This window comes from Bombina bombina, chromosome 3 (genome assembly GCF_027579735.1).
Source record: "Bombina bombina isolate aBomBom1 chromosome 3, aBomBom1.pri, whole genome shotgun sequence".
NCBI classification, from domain to species: Eukaryota; Metazoa; Chordata; class Amphibia; order Anura; family Bombinatoridae; genus Bombina; species Bombina bombina.
In genome coordinates this window covers 263239754-263262662 of record NC_069501.1, presented here as the reverse complement: position 1 = coordinate 263262662, position 22909 = coordinate 263239754, and the positions used below count along the sequence as shown (strand labels likewise).

General features: G+C 37.2%; 1 protein-coding gene across 3 annotated transcripts in view; it reads right to left on the bottom strand.

Annotated features, from left to right (window-relative positions):
- The window catches only part of RAP1GAP2 (RAP1 GTPase activating protein 2), a 695842-nt gene that overhangs the window by 486715 nt on the left and 186218 nt on the right, over window positions 1-22909 (bottom strand). For all 3 annotated transcript variants that reach the window (XM_053706286.1, XM_053706284.1, XM_053706285.1), the window contains exon 2: window positions 9173-9257. In XM_053706286.1, the coding sequence (XP_053562261.1) occupies window positions 9173-9257 (85 nt within the window). The remainder of the gene's footprint in view (window positions 1-9172; window positions 9258-22909) is intronic.

The following is a 22909-nucleotide window of genomic DNA, read 5'->3' as shown; positions in this document are numbered from 1 at the left end:
GCAGCGTTCAGCTCCTAACGCAGCCCCATTGTTTCCTATGTGGAAACACTTCCTACGTCTGCACCTAACACTCTAACATGTACCCCGAGTCTAAACACTTCTACCCTTACATTTATTAACCCCTAATCTGCCGCCCCTGCTATCGCTGACCCCTGCATAATATTATTAACCCCTAATCTTCCGCTCCGTAAACCGCCGCAACTTACATTATCCCTATGTACCCCTAATCTGCTGCCCCTAACATCGCCGACCCCTGTATTATATTTATTAACCCCTAATCTGCCCCCCACAACGTCGCCGACACCTGCCTACACTTATTAACCCCTAATCTGCCGAGCGGACCTGAGCGCTATTATAATAAAGTAATTAACCCCTAATCCGCCTCACTAACCCTATCATAAATAGTATTAACCCCTAATCTGCCCTCCCTAACATCGCCGACACCTAACTTCAATTATTAACCCCTAATCTGCCGACCGGACCTCACCGCTATTCTAATAAATGTATTAACCCCTAAAGCTAAGTCTAACACTAACACTAACACCCCCCTAAGTTAAATATAATTTAAATCTAACGAAATTAATTAACTCTTATTAAATAACTTATTCCTATTTAAAGCTAAATACTTACCTGTAAAATAAATCCTAATATAGCTACAATATAAATTATAATTACATTGTAGCTATTTTAGGATTTATATTTATTTTACAGGCAACTTTGTAATTATTTTAACCAGGTACAATAGCTATTAAATAGTTAAGAACTATTTAATAGTTACCTAGTTAAAATAATAACAAATTTACCTGTAAAATAAATCCTAACCTAAGTTATAATTAAACCTAACACTACCCTATCAATACATTAATTAAATAAACTACCTACAATTACCTACAATTAACCTAACACTACACTATCAATAAATAAATTAAATACAATCGCTACAAATAACTACAATTACATAAACTAACTAAAGTACAAAAAATAAAAAAGAACTAAGTTACAAAAAATAAAAAAATATTTACAAACATAAGAAAAATATTACAACAATTTTAAACTAATTACACCTACTCTAAGCCCCCTAATAAAATAACAAAGACCCCCAAAATAAATCGGAACAGCCAATAGAATGCGAGGTCAATCTGATTGGCTGATTGGATCAGCCAATAGGATTGAACTTGATTCTGATTGGCTGATTCCATCAGCCAATCAGAATATTCCTACCTTAATTCCGTTTGGCTGATAGAATCCTATCAGCCAATCGGAATTCGAGGGACGCCATCTTGGATGACGTCCCTTAAAGGAACCGTCATTCGTCGGGAGACAACGGAAGAAGAGGATGGATCCTAGTCGGCTGCTTCAAGATGGACCCGCTCCGCACCGGATGGAAGAAGATCGAAGATGCCGCTTGGAGAAGATGTTTGCCGGTCCGGATGTCCTCTTCTTGCCGGATAGGAGGAAGACTTTGGAGCCTCTTCTGGACCTCTTCAGCACCGGATGCCAGGACGGATCGGTGATACCTGGATGGTGAAGACAAGGTAGGAAGATCTTCAGGGGCTTAGTGTTAGGTTTATTTAAGGGGGGTTTGGGTTAGATTAGGGGTATGTGGGTGGTGGGTTGTAATGTTGGGGGGGGGGTATTGTATGTTTTTTTTTACAGGCAAAAGAGCTGATTTTCTTGGGGCATGCCCCGCAAAGGGCCCTGTTCAGGGCTGGTAAAGTAAAAGAGCTTTTACATTTATTAATTTAGAATAGGGTAGGGAATTTTTTATTTTGGGGGTCTTTGTTATTTTATTAGGGGGCTTAGAGTAGGTGTAATTAGTTTAAAATTGTTGTAATATTTTTCTAATGTTGGTAAATATTTTTTTATTTTTTGTAACTTAGTTCTTTTTTATTTTTTGTACTTTAGTTAGTTTATGTAATTGTAATTATTTGTAGCAATTGTATTTAATTTATTTATTGATAGTGTAGTGTTAGGTTAATTGTAGGTAATTGTAGGTAGTTTATTTAATTAATTTATTGATAGGGTAGTGTTAGGTTTAATTATAACTTAGGTTAGGATTTATTTTACAGGTAAATTTGTTATTATTTTAACTAGGTAACTATTAAATAGTTCTTAACTATTTAATAGCTATTGTACCTGGTTAAAATAATTACAAAGTTGCCTGTAAAATAAATATTAATCCTAAAATAGCTACAATATAATTATAATTTATATTGTAGCTATATTAGGATGTATTTTACAGGTAAGTATTTAGCTTTAAATAGGAATAATTTATTTAATAAGAGTTAATTAATTTCGTTAGATTTAAATTATATTTAAGTTAGGGGGTGTTAGTGTTAGGGTTAGACTTAGCTTTAGGGGTTAATCCATTTATTATAGTAGTGGTGAGCTCCGGTCGTCAGATTAGGGGTTAATAATTGAAGGTAGGTGTCGGCGATGTTAGGGAGGGCAGATTAGGGGTTAATACTATTTATGATAGGGTTAGTGAGGCGGATTAGGGGTTAATAACTTTATTATAGTAGCGCTCAGGTCCGCTCGGCAGATTAGGGGTTAATAAGTGTAGGCAGGTGTCGGCGACGTTGAGGGGGGCAGATTAGGGGTTAATAAATATAATATAGGGGTCGGCGGTGTTAGGGGCAGCAGATTAGGGGTACATAAGGATAACGTAGGTGGCGGCGCTTTGCGGTCGGCAGATTAGGGGTTAATTATTGTAGGTAGCTGGCGGCGACGTTGTGGGGGGCAGGTTAGGGGTTAATAAATATAATACAGGGGTCGGCGGGGTTAGGGGCAGCAGATTAGGGGTACATAAGTATAACGTAGGTGGCGGTCGGCAGATTAGGGGTTAAAAATTTTAATCGAGTGGCGGCGATGTGGGGGGACCTCGGTTTAGGGGTACATAGGTAGTTTATGGGTGTTAGTGTACTTTAGGGTACAGTAGTTAAGAGCTTTATGAACCGGCGTTAGCCCAGAAAGCTCTTAACTCCTGCTATTTTCAGGCGGCTGGAGTTTTGTCGTTAGAGCTCTAACGCTCACTTCAGAAACGACTCTAAATACCGGCGTTAGAAAGATCCCATTGAAAAGATAGGATACGCAATTGACGTAAGGGGATCTGCGGTATGGAAAAGTCGCGGCTTAAAAGTGAGCGTTAGACCCTTTAATCACTGACTCCAAATACCGGCGGTAGCCTAAAACCAGCGTTAGGAGCCTCTAACGCTGGTTTTCACGGCTAACGCCAAACTCTAAATCTAGCCGTAAATGGGCTATGGAGATTCTTCATGGGTAGGGGGTTATAGATTCCAGAACACAAAAAAGTGAAAAACAACAGAATGGAAAATAGAATAGCTGTAAATCAATGAGGATAACAGCTCTACACTCCTAGCATCACTATGGCCACGCTCGGAAGACATCACTGTTTAGGGGGGTCAGGAAAACGCTCCTGAGCTGCGTCATAGCGAGTTGAGAAGTGCGGATGCCGGCTCGGCAAAGTCCCAGTGTTACCAGCACTCTGGAAATGCTGGGACGGACTTCATCCCAGTGTTCACCAAACACCAAGCGCCTCACTTGGAAGCCTTCCTTGAACGCTACAAGCGAGTGCTGGGCTCACTGAAGGCTCTGGCCGAACGCGGCCTAAGACAAACTGTCATCTTACAAGTTTCATGTCAACACCTAGGCATGTCATCAAAGAGCTTTTGTTCTTTGAATATTCGTTTCCCGTGCAATTCGGTATTCGTCTCATTTTAAAATGAATATAGACCATTTGTGTGAATTATAAATGTTACTTTGCTAAAGGTGAAAAAGTTGACATGTAGAATAAAATACTTACCTTTAGCTGGAGAGCTGTGCTAATCGCGATCCTTCTTCACAGAGCGCAGAGCGCGCACTAATAGGAGGCCTAGCGTGGCTGTTCCAAGGGCTTTTGCACTAAAGCACCTTCAGTGCAGGCCCTGGGAGCCACCGCATTAAGCCTCCTATTAGCGCATATGGGGGACATGTGAAGGAAACTTAAATAGCGCGGCTCTCCAGCTAAAGCTAAGTATTTTAACTATTTAAAGAAAACAAATGAATACTGACAATTTTGTCATTATTAATTTGTTTTCATTTTCATGCCGCATTCATTTAGATATTAATTTTGTGGAAACAAGACAAATATCCGTGTTTTGCTAAGGAATGTGCATTCGTAACAAAATGAATGCACGTCATAAATAAAACGATCTGTAACAAATTACATTTATGGTTATCTATTATGAATTTAGTTTTACACTATTAAACCCAGTAAGAACATAACTTTAATGTAGACTCTGCATAAGAAAGATTCATGGGAATTACACAGATTTTGAAATGTTTGGGGGCATTTTTCACAATAAATATACATTTAACTAAGGTTCAATGAGAAATAATACATCTCATTAAAATATTCAAAATTCACTTTAAATTGGATCATTAAAAAAAGAAAACATATAAGAACATAAAAAAGACAGGGCTTGTTAAACATAAACTACGATGTAAAAATGCTATTACAGTTAATATCACTCTCCTAAGAAACAATGTGCAGATTGCATTACATAATATAATTTTTTTGTGTGATTCAACAGCAGAGCAATGTTAATGATAGGTTAGTTGCTATAATAATTATGTTATTGTACAATGTTAATAACAGTATCAGCAGTGCTATTAGTTGACATATGGAGGATTAGGAAAGAATCCCAAATTTGAACTTTAGGAATCTATTCAAAGCACCAAGATTAATGTCACGTGTATTTTCTTTTTCTCATTTATTTAAGGCAGGGTGACCTAACCTATTTATGCGGAATGCCAGTCATTAATAGCAGGAGAGGCCTTGGGTCACATTACATTATGCTAAAGGTAGGATTATAGTCACATTTTTAGTTAAAGGGCCAGTAAATGTTGGGAAAAATGTTACATATTTCTGCACTATGTACAAAATTATGTAACATGACGATAGTCTTATGATTTATCTTAATTTTTTTAAAGGCATAATATGTCACTCAAAACTATACTTATCTCTGCTGTGAAGCCGTCCTCTTCAACCTGGCTGCTATTTCAAACAACATGTCACGGGTTCACTGTCTAATCACAGCGAGTCTGATTGCGCCATTGATTTACATGTAGAGTGCTCCCTCCTGGACTAAGTAAAACAGCTTCACTTAGTGCGGGTGTGCGCTATATATGTAGGTCAATGGCGCAATCAGGCTTGCGAACCCGTGACGCGCTGTTTGAAAAAGCAGCCGGGTTGAAGAGAACAGCTTTACGGAAGAGGTAAGTACACTTTTGGGGGACATATAATGCATTTAAAAAATAAATCATAAGGCTATCATCATATTACATCATATTGCACATAGCGCAGAATTCTGTTACATTTTTCCTTTTACTGTCCCTTTATACATTACATAGGAAATTATTAACTATTAATTATTTTATTTAACTATATATAAGACTGCAAATACACATGCTTATTATTTTATTCAAAGTACTAAAGTGAGCCACAAAAAAACAACCGTGATGGCCTGTTGGCATTTATTGTTCTGCTGAATAATTGTATTACAAAAACCTTGTCCCTCCTGTAAAGATGCATCAATATTTAAATATAATTGCCAGAGAGAATAACACCCAGCTATTAGGTTCTTTAGAAAAAAACAAATCTTTAAATATTGAAAGCATGCACATGCATAGGACACCAGTGGTTCTTTGGTTAGCTTTACGCCGGTTCTCAGTAGAGCCTCACTAGATTTACACTCCACTGAGATTTTAATATAACATTTTAAGTTATGCTTCATAAAACAACTTTGCAACATATTTTTATTATTTATTTTGCCCCCAGAACTGGAAATGCACACTGCAGACGTATCAAGGCTAACCCTGCTACATGTATTTTCATAATAGGTTTAATCAGATAACAACTTCAAAACAATGTAATGTATACTAAAACAATGACTGTAGCTAGGTTTGATTTCTCAGCAGTCTTGGATTTCTCTAAATAAAGCATGATGTGGGTAGAGTTTGGCTATTGAAAAGCAATTGCAGCAAACAAGATGTCATTTTTTTTTAAATGGTTTATTCTTTGCTGATATGTTAAAACTAACTAGACATTTTTTGCCCTAAATGTTATACCTATAAACAGACTTGTTCCTTTTTGTAAATTGACACAATAGTTGTGTTAGTTTTTCTTTGTGTTTTAATAAAACATGTCAACATAGGTACACAAAACTGATAAAGGGACATGAAATCCAATTTTTTTTTCTCATTATTCAGATAGAAGATACCAGTTTAAACAACTTTCCAATGTACTTCTATTAGTTAATGTGCTTCTTTCTCTTGGTATCCTTTATTAAAAAGCATACCTATGTAGGATCAGGGGCAGCAATGCAGTACTGGGAGAGCTGTTGATTGGTGGCTGCACATATATGCCTCTTGCTATTGGCTCACCAGATGTATTCAGCTAGCTCTGAGTAATGCATTGCTGCTTCTGAAACAAAGGATACTAAAAAAATGAAGCAAATTTGACAAAATAAGTAAATTAGAAAATTGTTTGAAATTGTGTGGTCTATCTAAATCATGAAATAAAAAAAAAATTGTGTTTCAGGTTCCTTTAAATAGACTGGAGTTGAGGGTTTCATGAATTATGTCACTCATGCAAATGTCCTTGTACAAAAAGGGCCAGGTTACAAGTGGAGCACTATATATCGCTTTCATGAAGCGATATTTGAGCTCCACTGTGTAATGCCAGCGCACACTAAGTATTGTGCTCACGAGAGCGCTTTTATAGGCTCTTATGGGAGCCTTGTTCTGATGATGTCAGCGCAGCAAAGCGGGTAAGTAGCGCAGCGATGACAACATTACATGATCATCTTTTATAAGGATTGAGGATTCTAGCATAAGAACAATATGCAGCTTCTAGTAAAATAATGTATATCCTATGTTTTGCTAGTGAAGATATTCTTGTTTATGTCTTAGAGGGATATTTAAGTCATTTTTTAAATAAATGCCTCAGAAATGATCATACAAAATTAACATTTTAAAATGATGTTTCAATCCAGGGATTTACTCCTTCAAAAGCCTCTTGAATGCTGTTTATCTTTTCTACTTTCCTTTGGCCAGTTAGGGGCAGATATAATTGGGCTCCTGCACTGATAAAGCAATCATTGCACAGTATGTTGGATAGCCAGAATTCAGAATCTCAGAGAATACACCCAATATATTCAATATTCTCAGTTAAAGGGATACTATAACATTTGTTTCACCTTAATGTCGCCCAAATAACTTACTATACCTATTTCAGAGTATTAAATGTAAGAGAAATTGTTCCTTCATGTTTGTGTTTAAAATAGCTGTTTTTTGCTCATTACAACCATCTACAGGGCATGCCCATAACAATGGGCTAAGCCTGTAAGTAAAGCAGATCTGCTAGTGTTATTTATGTTAGGTATTGAAATGATAATTATGGCTGAGGGGTTGAATAAGCACAAGCAGCTATTTCACATACAAAATCTCTCTCTCCCTCATACTCCCACTGGGAGATTAATCAATGATATTGTCTTCTCTTTACAAAAGTTTATAGTTTTCTACAGAGAAAACATTTGTTACTTATATTTTCAGTGTAGGTAGGGATAGAACAGGCAAAAAGGTAGCTATTTTAAAAAACAAGAGGTTGTGAGCAAATATTTAAATACAATCTAGCAAGTAAAATGGACCATTGGGAATACAAGGGGAGAAAATCTTAGCGTATAAGGTCCCCTTAAAGGGACACTGAACCCAAATTTTTTTCTTTTGTGATTCAGATAGAGCATGAAATTTTAAGCAACTTTCTAATTTACTTCTATTATCAAATTATCTTTATTCTCTTGGTATCTTTATTTGAAATGCAAGAATGTGAACAGCCCATTTTTGGTGAACAACCTGGGTTGTCCTTGCTGATTGGTGGATAAATTCATCCACCAATAAAAAAAAGTGCTGTCCAGAGTTCTGAACCAAGAAAAAAGCTTAGATGCCTTTTTTTTCAAATAAAGATAGCAAGAGAATTAAGAAAAATTGATAATAGGAGTAAATTAGAAATTCGCTTAAAATTGCATGCTCTATCTGAATCACGAAAGAAAAAATTTGGGTTCAGCGTCCCTTTAAGCAGCTGAAAGCAGTTCATTACATTCAAAGCTGGTGCAGGAATACTGTTTCAAATGGGCTTCTCTCTCTCATTCAGACACACTGGGAGGTGGTATTCTGCTTATGCCTCTTGTATACATAGCTTTTCTACAACTAATTCTGCTGTGTTAAAATTTTTAGTATAGATGGCAGTTTTAAAAGCAGGTAAAAGGGACCACTGTAAAAAAAAGATTAAATATGAAACAACTATTGTATGACATCCCTTTAGTGGCCTTTAAAAACATACTGGTATTACACCCGACCTGAACAAAATCTGGCATATTTTATGAATATTTAAATAATCAGGAGAATCAGTAATTCATGCCATTTGATAGACCTCTTGCTATCAGATTGTTCCCTGAATAAACAAGATACCGACAGTACCACATTGTAAATGTAGAAAAATAATTGCAATAAATGTAATGTATACAAAGATGTATATATATATATATATATATATATATATATATATATATATATATAATATATATATTACACACACACAAAAACTGTTCACCAAAGACTTATTTGCTTAAGGACAACAACATTAGGGAAGAGTTTCCTCTTTGAGATAAATACCAACCATTACATACAAACACACAGCACGGAACAGCACATAATTCACGTTATATTCACATAGGATTAACATGGCAACTTCCTTTATTATCCTACATAGCATATATAACAGGGTACCCAAATTCCACACACAGATCAATTAACTAAACAAAATTACAAGATAAATAAGACATTTAGTTTTAATATCTATTGGATCTCCTGTTATCATCACCAATAACCAACTACTTGACATTCTTAACATAAATTAATAATCTCATAATAATTATAGGGCACATGGATTGAATGCACTCTTTATAAACATCACTCTTATATTTAAAGGTCCTCTCTCCAGTGGTAACTGCATAAGGCCTATAGTTTTATTGCTTTCAAGAAAATAATCTTTCTAAAATGAATTATGGCAATTTAATTTAAGAATAAATATCAAATTAATACAATGAATTACCTTCATGTTTGGTGGTGCAGTGGCAGGTGGTGAAACAGGGCGATCCGGAATGGTCACTTCTGAAGTGCTGGACAGCTCCTGCTTCCTGTTGACACAAAACGGCCCTTTATGAATATTTAGTTCATTAGGCGCACAATTCACATAATATTTTCATATATTTCTTATTTTTTTTTTAATCATATTAAGCAGTTGCCCTAATTCAACACAATTAATTATTTATGGTAAACAAAAAGATCTATTTCTTACTTTGTTATACAATTTTCTCAGTGTCTCAACATTATATATAAATACATATATATATATATATATATATATATATATATATATATATATATATATATATATATATATATATATATATATATATATAAAGCCAGTAAAATATTCAGCTAGAAGCTATACCTACTGAATGTGCTGCAGGTAAAACTCAGTTCAGGTGCTTAACACTCAGGGGAAAGACAGATAAATAGACTTGTGTTCCCTTGACAACCTTATTATGACATATTTCCCGAGCCCTCCCTCTCTCTTCTTCCATCTGGCATTAGCTAGATACAGAGCATATTCTGTTTGTTTCTGGCTTTCCTCAATATAATATGAAGGATTATGCATGGTACTTGCAATGGAGAGAAAGGAAATGCCAACAAAAACACAGGCAATAAAACTAGATGCCCTATTGTATCTTTGCACAAAATGAAGATTGCAAAGTGAATTTAAGGGCATGGATTAGATAAAAACATGTTTATGTCCAGTCCAATGATTTCTATGACATGAAGCTGCATTAAAAGCTTCAAATAACACTTTGCTCTAATACAGATGCAAAGAACATTTATTTTACAAAAAAAAAACCCTCCTAATGCATTTATTCCTTCCTAGCCCTTGTTTGAAGAGGAACATTGCTCCGAGCCTGTTTGAGCTTTATAGAGAAAAATCCAGCAAATTGTATTCTCAGAAATCACTGAATGGACTGCAGATCTTAAAGGGATATGAAACCCAAACATTTTCTTTCATGAGTCAGATAGAGCATGCAATTTTAAACAACTTTCTAATTTACTTCTATTATTAATTTTTCTTGGCTATATCTAGAGCACTATATGGCAGCAGTTTTGCAAGAATGTTATCCATTTGCAGGAGCACTAGATGATAGCACTATTTCCTGCCACGGAGTGCTCCAGATGCCTACCTAAGTAAATCTCTTTAACAAAGAATATCAAGGGAACAAAGCAAACTTGATAATAGAAGTAATTTGTCAACTTTTTTAAAGGTATGCTCTGTCTGAATCACAAAAGAACATGTTTGGGTTTTGTATCCCCTTAAGTGTATTTGCTGAAATACAAATATATGTCATATAAACAGGCCAGGAAATTTCCTTTTGCATTTTAAGAGTAAAGGCTGTGACACACTACAAGCGATGCGACGCGAGGTGATGCAGCTGCTTCGCACCGCGTCGCATTGCTTCTGAAGTTCAATTATTTCATTTCTGAGCGCTCAACTACGCGACCTGACGCAGCAGAGTGCTCATAGATGAACAGGCAGGACACAATGAGCGTGCACCGCTGCATCTACACGCTGCGCACCGCTCCGCTTGCAGTGTGTCACAGCCTTAAGAAATGGTAAGATGTGTTTATTGACATTAAGTATAAAGTGATAATAGGACTATATTCATCCTTTTACTTAGTTTATTTCTTTTTACATTCAAACACAAGAATAATGGAATATATTTCTAAAATGAAAATATTTGTCCAGCAGAAGAACGAGAGGTAGACATGTTTAAAGATATCAGTCTTTTGAGGAAAAATGTTTTTAAAGGAATAGTCAAAATTAAACTTTCATGATTCAGATAGAGCAGTGATTTTCAACCTTTTTTTTGCTGTGGCACACTTTTTTACATTAAAAAATCCTGCGGCACACCACCATCCCAAAATTTTACAAAATTATACATTGTAGCCTAACAAGTTGAGCCACACAGACGAGTTGGATGGATTGGTTTCCGAGATCATAAGGTGCGTGTCACTCCCCCTGCATATGTAGGACGCCGAAGTAACCATCTTCCTCACGGACGGAGGTTTTGACCAACAGCACATTTCAGGAGGTTCATTGTTTCCCTGACGGCAAAACTGCACCGGATTTGAGGTCGCCGAGATTGGTGAGTTAGGGTCATATTGTTTGACCATAACACGAGCGAAGCAATTTACCGCTACCCACAAGGCAATTACACGGAGCAGTAGCTAGGATTCTAAGGTACCTATAATTGGTTTAATACCTTAGATTACAAACGCAAGTTGTTTTTGTTGGTTAATTTTGACACATTGGTGTGATGGAGTGACACCACACACTGTTTTGATCCCATTCTTGAACCGTATATTGGACTGTAAACTCAGGAGTGTTATATCTCCGTTCAAACCTGGGACTTTTATGTGTTTAAGCACCTTGACACATTTATATTAATAGGTTACTGAAGCAATACTGTGATTGCTCTATTTGTCTAATGATGTTGTTAAACTCTTACAAATTGCATTTGTTAAATAATGTTAGAGAAGAAATTGGTCTCTTACAAGCTGAAATGAATAATAAGCTAACTGATATTAATTTTCCTAGATTTGATGCTATACTTAAAAGTGGTGTGGCTGAAGTGAAACAGACTGTTTTAGAGACCAAACATACGAAATTTGTTAGAGATCAATCCGATTACACTAATAACAGTGTGTATATCTGGAAACGCTCTGACAGGGGTAACTCTAGACACAATAGGAGTAGATCTAGAAATAGGCATCAGAACCAAACATCTAACAACAATAAAAACAAAAATAAAGACCAACAAAATGCTAAGTCTAATCAAAAGAACGTCACATATTCAGATAGTGAATTTGAGTCAGGAGAGGACACTGGGGCTTCAGGAGGTGAGGAACCCCATAAGGGTATCCTAAAAGCACCAACCACACATACTCAATCACAAGTTAATAACTCACAGGGCACACTCCAAGTGCAAGTGGTTAGACCCAAAGATTCTCATCCTGGTTCCATTGCTGTAAATTCAAAATACATCTATGTAACTGGCACAGTGGGTGCACAGACACAGGGCACATATGCTTCTAATGAAGATAAATTGAACCTGCCTCAGGTTTTTTTTCTCGCCCCTCAGAAAACAGGGATAGGACTAGGGGCACAACAGAGTCAAGACCGTTACCAGTTGAGAGGCAACAGAGGGAACGGTGGACAACAGAAATACAAGTAACTGACAATGTTGTGAATCTATCTAAACACATACTAACGCCAACTCAGTTATCTGTACTCAGTTTTGGTTTAAACTTTTCTCCAACAAGCAATTTTGATATTTTTAAAACGCTTTTGGATGTTAATAAATTGATAAGAAACATCACTTTAAAGAAATTTTATTATGAGGAACCTGATTTGTCAGCTACTAACACTGAAACCCCAAGAACAGTAGTATCACCAATATTGAGTAATGCAAGTCATACACAAACATTTAGTAATGTTTGTGGTCCTCTCACTCTAGAGCATTTATTGAGAGAGGGTAGATGTGAAACCAAGCCCAATAATGTTAACTCTTGTGGTAGCTTTAAAAATCCCTCTGATTTCTACCCTATACACATCAGAGGCCAAGTACTTGAAACCTTCTTTAAGAGGGTTGAACGCGACATATCAGCGTTGAAAACAGCTGAAAATAAGATCAATTCTAATTTAACTACACAACAGAAACTGGCCCTTGATGAACTTAGAACTAGGGAAGACATTGTTGTGCGCTCAGCAGATAAAGGTGGTTCTATTGTGGTTCTCAATTGAGATGATTATGTACAAGAAGCTTTTCGCCAACTAAAGAATACAGAGAATTATACCCCTTTGCCTGCTGATCCCACTCATGTGTATAAACATGAACTTTTGGGTATCTTGGATGATGGGTTGGAGGGTGGGCACTTCGACTCTGATACCTTCGAGTTTTTATGTGTTGATCACCCCGTAGTGCCCATCTTCCACCACCTTCCTAAGATACACAAATCACTCACTGAAGTGAAGGGACGCCCCATTGTTAGCGGGATTGGTTCTTTGACCAAACATGTATCACAATGGATGGATGAAATCCTTCAACAATTTGTATTGTCACTACATAGTTATCTTAGCGACACCAAACATGTTATTGAGTCACTTGAATCTAAAAAATGGAATTTTGGCTCATTTCGATGGGCAACCATTGATGTGGTTGCGCTATACTCTTCCATTTCCATAAAGAAGGTCTAGAAGCAGTGTCATTCTTCCTTAAGAACAATTCAGATTTCAGTGCAGACTTCCAAAAATACATTCTGAGGGTACTGAGGTTCCTGCTTACCCATAACTATTTTAAATTTGAGGGGGAGTTCTATCTCCAGAGATGTGGGACAGCTATGGGTGCTAAATTTGCCCCCTCCTATGCCAACCTTTTTATGGGTTGGTGGGAGCTGTCCCACATCTATGGAGATAGAAACTCAGGCAAATGATCCAGTATTATGGACGCTATATTGACGACCTTCTCCTCATTTGGATGGGCGGGGACTCAGATTTCTCAGAATTTGTTGACCCTTTAAACAGTAGTGATGTTGGTATCAAATTAACCTTTGAGTTATGCAATAATACTATTGATTTCCTGGACATTTCCTTAGAAGGAACAGAACAAGGAAAGATTATCAGTAAGATTTACTGAAAACCCACAGTTGGCAATGCACTGTTGCATGCCAACAGTTGCCACCCTCAGCATGTCCCTTTCGCAGTTGCGAAGGGACAATTGGTTAGGGTTAAAAGAAACTGTACTTTAGACCATACTTATTGTGAACAATCGTTGGAACTTAGCAACAGACTTAAACAACAAGGCTTTTCCAATCAGATTGTTCTCAAAGCAAAACAACAGGTACAGAACATTGATAGAAACACTTTAATTCAGGAACGTTCAAAAGAAACCAGCTCTGACACTCACTACTAAGGTGTAACTTTTGTGACTGATTTCAGTTCACAATATACCCAAATATGCAAGATTGTTAAAAAAACATTTTACATTTCTTTCAGCAGATGATAAATTGGAGGGTTGTGTCAGAACAGGTTTACGATGCTCCTACAGGAGAGCTAAGACTTTAGCAAATGTATTGTCACCCTCACTGTTACCTGAATTGAACAAACCCACCAGCTCTTGGTTGATTCACAAAGGTCTTTTTAAATGCAGACAAAAGTGTCGGGTATGTGAGTACATCATGGTGTCAAATATTTTCAAATCAGAAGTTACGGGTGACACTTTTCCCATCAACAGTTGTTTGAAGTGTACCTCAACTTATGTTGTCTACCTTCTTACCTGCACACTTTGCCATCTACAATATGTAGGTTTAACTACAAATGAAGTAAAGGTCCGTATTCCTAACCACTTGTCCACCATTCAAGCAGATGAGGTGAGTACACCATTGGTTAGACACTTTTGACGTTGCCACAACAAAGATATCAGTAGCTTAAAATGGCAAGCTATAGAAAGAGTGTATTGTCCTCCTAGAGTAGGTGACCGTGATCAATTGCCGAGAAAGAGGGAGATGTACTGGATATTTAAACTTCAGACCAGAGTACCTCTGGGTCTCAATTCTGAATATGATTTAATAAATGTCTGGAAATAATTATTGGGGCCCATGCATCTCCTTCTTCCGCAGCAATTTTGATCACATGTGCAATTAGTGCACCTCTCTTCATTTTATAGTTTAAAATTTATCAATACTTTTCCCCCACTTTTTTCTACCCTCACGCATATTTTCCCTATATATATATATATATATATATATATATATATATATATATATATATATATATATATATATATATATATTATATGGGTTTTAAGACAGAGAAAAAAAAACCTGAACCAAGTATATCAGGATAAAAGACAGGGAATTCAGCACTCTTTTCAAAAAGTTTTTTATTTAGCTCATCAAAGTAAAGTGAGGGGTATCCCAAAAAAGGATAAACTTATGTGGCCACAAGAGAGGACAATCTCTAGCATTTATTTAGCGAAACATATTGTTTCAAAAATACAGATACAATATGTCTATATACAATAGACCAAAAAAAATGTACATACAACAGAAAAAATGAACACAAAGTAATAATACAAACCTGACCGGTCAGGGGTTAGCGTGAATACCTGAACTTTGTACATATACTGACATGGGATTTCAACAGGTATACCTATATTGCAGAAGATAGCTAAGTTTGCTATCAATTATCATGTCAGACAGAGATATCTCATTGTGTGAACAGTGAAGTAACTATATTTCACATGGAGCCTTTGTCATACTACTACACCCTGCTGCGAACGGCACCTTCAAGTATAGGGTTAATTGCCGGGCAGGTATAAGAATGGGATCTAAGTAGATGCTGACATTGCGCCCAAAGAAATATGGTGTAACTATGGGCAGTACATATAAGGCATATTTTTATAATGTGCATACAAATAAATAGAGAGATATATTAGTGAGACACACTTATCAAACTACTACACCCTGCTGCGTACGGCACCTTATTATATAAGGCTTAATGCCGTGCAGGTGTATTGATGGGATCTAAGTAGTTAATAGTGTATCTCATAATATGTACATTCGTCTGTTAGTAAGCAGGAAGCAAACAGTATAGGCGTAGGCATGGAACGTAGCTCAGCAGGAATAAGTAGCAGGCAGATAGTAGCATATATTTCTGTTAGTTGCTAGACAGTCCCGTGCAAGCAGTCTTAAATGCATGAGGATGAAAAGTTCATGATAGAGATGGTAAGCATAAGTGCAAAGTAGGAGACTGCATGGTAGTTATGCATAGTAATGATGTTATTTCGAGACTTGTAGTTTTACCCTTGCAACCGGGTAGCAATATCCAGTTCTTATATAGATGTGCCTATTTATCAGGCAAGAATTATAATGGCATACGACCTGTTTCCTGCTCAGTCCCAGGACTATTAGATGGCAAGCAGTCCTTTGTGGATCCCCAAATCCATCTTACAGGAGATCCTTCATGAGCGTTAGTTTGCAGAGCTGCTAAGTTCAGTGGCGTTCACACAAACCACATGTTCCGTGTCGGCTTGTTCCGTGTGGTTTAATTGGCAGTTTCACAAAGATTTCTTAGGGCTCATTTTTGTGCACTGCTATTTAAGTGTATGCACATGTACAAAAGCAAGCTGTCTATCTGTGGTCTGTACAGTTTATATACACTGATGTATCCATGTCTGGTAAAATGACAATTCTACAACATTTCTCATAGACTAGATAACTCATCATCTATTATGTACCTTATAATTCATATTTTACCTTTGTCTAGAGAATAATAATTGTATCTCAACATGTCTCATTTATGTTCTAAAGTCTAATGAATGTATATATGCACAGGGTTGCAAACGCACTAACTATTGTATATGCGGTTTAGAACCTACAAATTGCAAAATGAAAGGGCTTTTTGTTTAAAGTAAATATAGGGTTAAACACCCTTTCTAGCATTACTTGTCAATTTAATTTTAACCAATTGAGTTTTCCCAGCGGCCTTAAATAGGTAAGCTGGGTTTTTACCTGCAGCTTTGATTACGCCTTGAGAGGCGAAACATGTCAGCAGCAGCATTTCCCAAGTTTATGCAAGTTTTGTGATATTTCCTTTCGATCATGTTCCCATGAATTTAACCTGAAATAAATCGAGATTATTTTTGGAGAAGCCGCAAGCCGCCTGCATTTTGTTTTTTCTAATATATATATATATATATATATATATATATATATATATATATATATATATATATATATATATATATATATATATATATATAAATTCATTAATATTATGGGGGGAGATAAAAAACTGAAATTAAAATCCTCCATGTCTCAAAATTAAATCAATGTAAATATTTGCATAGGAAATTAGTACATCTAGGCAAGTATCCCAGCTTGCTTATCCCGCTTTTTTTGCTTTTCTGTGGAAAAGCAAGCAGGGATACTTGCCTAGATGTACTAATTTCCTATGCAAATATTTACATTGATTTAATTTTGAGACATGGAGGATTTTAATTTCAGTTTTTTATCTCCCCCCATAACCATTAAAATAGCTTTACCAATGCAGCAACCAGAAATCTATCTCCTACTGATGAGTTCCAAAAAGAACGAAACAGGCTTCTCTAGTGAGTGATTTCTGGTTTGCTGTCATAATCCTGTTAAAAGGATCACTGTGTCAACGGTATTTTTGAAGCAAAAAAACTGTGAATTTGCATATCTAATTTGCATATCTTACCCACAATTATCTTGTGCATTGGAAACATTGTATATTAAGAATTTCTGGGGAAAAGCAAGCGGGGATACTTGCCTAGATGTACTAATTTCCTATGCAAATATTTACATTGATTTATATATATATATATATATATATATATATATATATATATATATATATACACACACACACACACTGTACTGTGCTTCCATGCCATGCCTTCTTCTACAAACTATACATGACATATTGACATTCATTCACAAACAATCATAATGATGTCAATATGTCATGGTTGTAAATGATGCCTGATGAGCCTGTCACATACCTCTCAATATTTCAACATTTGAAAGAGGGACACCCCCGCACTGGGAAAAGCCCCCCTCCATGCACCGGGAAAAGTGTTATCTGTGGAGCACCTCCCTCTTCCTCTCCAGTGAGTCTCCAGTCCTCCAGTCATGTTCCTTGTGCTGAGAAGGAACGTGAGTGACGTGACCTGGCTGGAACTGTTCTGGAGGAGGAGCAAAGCTGCGCCAGCATGTATGGGGAATTGAAGTGTTGCGTGGGGCTGCGTGTAGAGCCGGCACTAGGCACGTGTTGTGGTGGGTGGGGGTTCCTTCCAAATGTGAATAAGGGTCGGGGAGGTGAGCTGTCGCTTCGCAGTTACCCTCAGTCATCTTCACATTCAAAATAAAAAAACGGCCCGGAATAAAAAACAAGCAAAATTTAAAAAATATGTCACACTGTTGTCAGTCTGCCGCGGCACACCTGAGGATCTCTCATGGCACACTAGTGTGCCACGGCACACTGGTTGAAAAACACTGAGATAGAGCATGCAATTTTAAGCAACTTTCTAATTTACTCCTATTACCAATGATTCTTCGTTCTCTTGCTATCTTTATTTGAAAAAAGCAAGAATGTAAGCATAGGACATGGCCCATTTTTGGTTCAGCATCTGTGTAGCGCTTGCTGATTGGTGGCTTCATTTAGGATTAGTCTTCTATACTGTAAAGTAATGCAAAGCTCCATTTTTAGAATCTACTAAACAGTGATGAGGTGTGTTTTTGTAATTGAAAAAAGTGATGGTAAATCCTAGATTTACCAGTGCTACAAATAAAAAGGACTTTCAGTCATGAAGTATAAAAAAATGTCATGCCGAAAGTTCCTTTATTTGCAGCAAGTTTATGCTGAGTGCCTTCAGCCGCCCACGGAAAAACTCCTTTTTGTCAATAACGTCCTCTTATACAATAGCGTGCTAGACATACAGCATAATGCCGATTGGCCCGCACAGCTATTAGCTAAGAAGTGAAAATGTCACCTCATTGAAAAAATAGCATTTTGCCATAGGTGGGCGTCTAGAGGTGCTCAGCTCGGCATAAACTCACTGTAAATAAAGGTACTTTCAGCATGAAGTTTTTTTTATACTTCATGAGTGAAAGTCCTCTTTATTTGTAGCACTGATAAATCCTAACATTTCAAAAAAGGCTAGAGTTTGCCATCACTTTACAGCTGCAGAGTATAAAATGTATGATAAATTGCTCCTTTATGCTTCTTTTTGTAAATTAAATAGCTGGATTTGCAACCACAACCCTTCAAAATAGGCTAAGCTTGCAGAGACATCGGACATTGTTATCTTATTATTTAAATCCTTCCCTTTCTTATCTCTGTCTTTATACAATACTTAGAAAGAACAATTGAAAATTACTTAGCGCTGCAGAATCTGTTGGCGCTCTACAAATAACCGATAATAATAATACTTGTTAGAATTGTATCCACTGCGAGTGTAATATCTTCTGCTGGCTAGGTTTACATAGCTTGTGAATAGCCTATATTTAAAGGACCAGTTCACTCAGGAGAGGGAGGCATGTATTAAAAATAATAGCAATATAGAGGTAAAACTGGATTTACAAACATTAAAGGGACATTAAATACTAAATACGTGCTAGATAGAATGATGCATTCAAAGAAAAGATTAGTCTGAGAATAACATGTAGATGTATTTTTTAAAGTTTAATTAACTGTTTAAATATTGCCAAAAAAGTTTAACTTTTTAGTATCTATAAAACAATGGGAGCTGCCATGTTGTAACTTAGGTTAACTTCTATGTTGTGGCCAATTAAAAACAATTATAAATAGGTCACTCGAGTGTGCAGCCAATGAAATATAACAGCTTTCTGCACTTCAATTTCTAACAGGAACTGAAAAGCTCACAATTTAAGAATGGAATTACAGGAAAAGGGGACAAAATAAATAATAAAAATATATTGCAGACTTTTGTTTATGTATAAGATTTATCATTTTATATTACCAACTCAAAGTGTTTAATGTCCTTTTAATATATGGATGGAAATTGTTTACATTTTCTACCTTGTAAATTGTATCCCAAGCATATAATTGCAACGTTCAAGGTATGCTCTCATAAAAGGGCAGGGCAAAAAAGACATTGTTACAAATCAATTTGAGGGATGCAAATGAGGGCAATAGTAAAAGTGTGCACACTCGACTGGCAACTATTCTGTCTGATAGGTATCACAAAGCATCTGTTTAAAATAAAACAAGTGTTGTGCAAAACCAACAGGCTATGGGCAAGTTATAGACATGATATAACTTAAAGTGATGGTAAATCTAAGCGTTTGTTAAACGTTTGGATTTACCATCACTTTAAGGACCAATAAACACAGAAGAATAGCATAATCAGTAAATGCATAATAAAAAGACAATGCAAAAGCACATAGTTTGAATTTCAAATGAATAGTATATTTCTTTCTAATACATTTTAAAGTAAGTTCTATTTTCCCTCCCACTGAATCATGTGACAGCCGTAAGCCGTAAAATGTATATACGTATATTCCATTAAGGAAGTGAATTTCAAAGTTTTTGAAAATTGTGTGCGCTATCTGAATTATGAAAGTTTCATTTTGACTTGAGTGTCCCTTTCAGCAATTGCCCTGTTGCACTGTATCATCCCGCACACGCTTATCTTTTTTGGGTAAACTATCCCTTTAAGTGGCAAATCTTGTTGCACATTTATGGAGCTAGGTCTATATGGTCATACAGGTACAAATCACTAAATCCAGAATTTCAAAATCAAAACTTATTCTTAAATTCAAAACTTTTTAAGTAATTTAAAGATATATATATAAAGAAAAAACAGAATTTATGCTTACCTGATAAATTTATTTCTCTTGTGGTGTATCCAGTCCACGGATTCATCCTTTACTTGTGGGATATTCTCCTTCCCAACAGGAAGTGGCAAAGAGAGCACACAGCAGAGCTGTCCATATAGCTCCCCCTGTAGCTCCACCCCCCCAGTCATTCGACCGAAGGTTAGGAAGAAAAAGGAGAAACCATAGGGTGCCGTGGTGACTGTAGTTTTAAAAATAAAAACCACCTGTCTTAAAATGACAGGGCGGGCCGTGAACTGGATACACCACAAGAGAAATACATTTATCAGGTAAGCATAAATTCTGTTTTCTCTTGTAAGGTGTATCCAGTCCACGGATTCATCCTTTACTTGTGGGATACCAATACCAAAGCTTTAGGACACGGATGAAGGGAGGGAACAAGACAGGTACCTTAAACTGAAGGCACCACTGCTTGTAAAACCTTTCTCCCAAAAATAGCCTCCGAAGAAGCAAAAGTATTGAATTTGGAAAATTTGGAAAAAGTATGCAGCGAAGACCAAGTCGCTGCCTTACAAATCTGTTCAACAGAAGCCTCATTTTTAAAAGCCCATGTGGAAGCCACTGCTCGGGTAGAATGAGCAGTAATTGTTTCAGGAGGCTGCTGGCCAGCAGTCTCATAGGCCAAACGTATGATGCTTTTTAGCCAAAAGGAAAGAGAGGTAGCGGTCGCCTTCTGACCTCTCCTCTTACCAGAATAGATGACAAACAAAGAAGTTGTTTGTCTGAAATCCTTAGTTGCTTGTAAATAGAACTTTAAAGCACGAACCACATCAAGATTGTGTAACAGACGTTCCTTCTTCGACGAAGGATTAGGACACAGAGAAGGAACAACAATTTCCTGGTTAATATTCTTATTAGATACAACCTTAGGAAGAAAACCGGGTTTGGTACGCAAAATACCTTATCTGCATGGAACACCAGGGAAGGTGAATCACACTGTAAAGCAGATAACTCTGAAACTCTTCGAGCAGAAGAGATAGCTACCAAAAACAAAACTTTCCAAGATAAAAGCTTAATATCTATGGAATGTAAAGGTTCAAACGGAACCCCTTGCAGAACTGAAAGAACTAAATTCAGACTCCATGGCGGAGCCACAGGTCTATAAACAGGCTTGATTCTGACTAAAGCCTGACTAAACGCTTGAACGTCTGGTACCTCTGTCAGACGTTTGTGTAAAAGAATAGACAAAGCAGATATCTGTCCTTTTAAGGAAGTAGCTGATAATCCTTTCTCCAATCCTTCTTGGAGAAAGGAAAATATCCTGGGAATCCTAATCTTACTCCATGAGTAACCCTTGGATTCGCACCAAAAAAGATATTTTTGCCAAATCTTATGGTAGATTTTCCTGGTGACAGGCTTTCTAGCCTGAATCAGGGTATCAATAACCGACTCAGAGAAACCACGCTTTGATTTAGGCGTTCAATCTCCAAGCAGTCAGACGTAGAGAAATTAGATTTGGATGTTTGAAAGGACCTTGTATTAGAAGGTCCTGCCTCATTGGTAGTGTCCATGGTGGAACAGATGACATGTCCACTGGGTCTGCATACCAGGTCCTGCGTGGCCACGCAGGCGCTATTAGAATCACCGAAGCCCTCTCCTGCTTGATTCTGGCAACCAGATGAGGGAGGAGAGGAAACGGTGGAAAAACATAGGCCAGATTGAAGGACCAAGGCGCTGCTAGAGCATCTATCAGCACCGCCTGGGGATCCCGGGATCTGGACCCGTAAAGAGGAAGCTTGGTGTTCTGACGGGACGCCATCAGATCCAATTCTGGAGTGCCCCATAGCTGAGTTAGCTGGGCAAATAGCTCCGGGTGGAGTTCCCACTCCCCCGGGTGAAAAGTCTGACGACTTAGAAAATCAGCCTCCCAGTTGTCTACTCCTGGGATGTGAATTGCTGAGAGATGGCAGGAGTGATCCTCCGCCCACCTGATTATTTTGGTTACTTCCGTCATTGCTAGGGAACTCCTTCTTCCCCCTTGATGATTGACGTAAGCTACAGTCGTGATGTTGTCAGACTGAAATCTGATGAATTTGGCCTCAGCAAGCTGAGGCCATGCCTGGAGAGCGTTGAATATCGCCCTCAGTTCCAGAATGTTTATCAGGAGAAGAGCTTCTTCCCGAGACCATAAACCCTGAGCTTTCAGGGAGTCCCAGACTGCGCCCCAGCCCAACAGACTGGCGTCTGTTGGGCTGGGTGATCCTGAGACCACCACCAGAGAAGAGAATCTCTGGTCCCCTGGTCCAGCTGTATTTGAGGAGACAAATCTGCATAATCCCCATTCCACTGTTTGAGCATG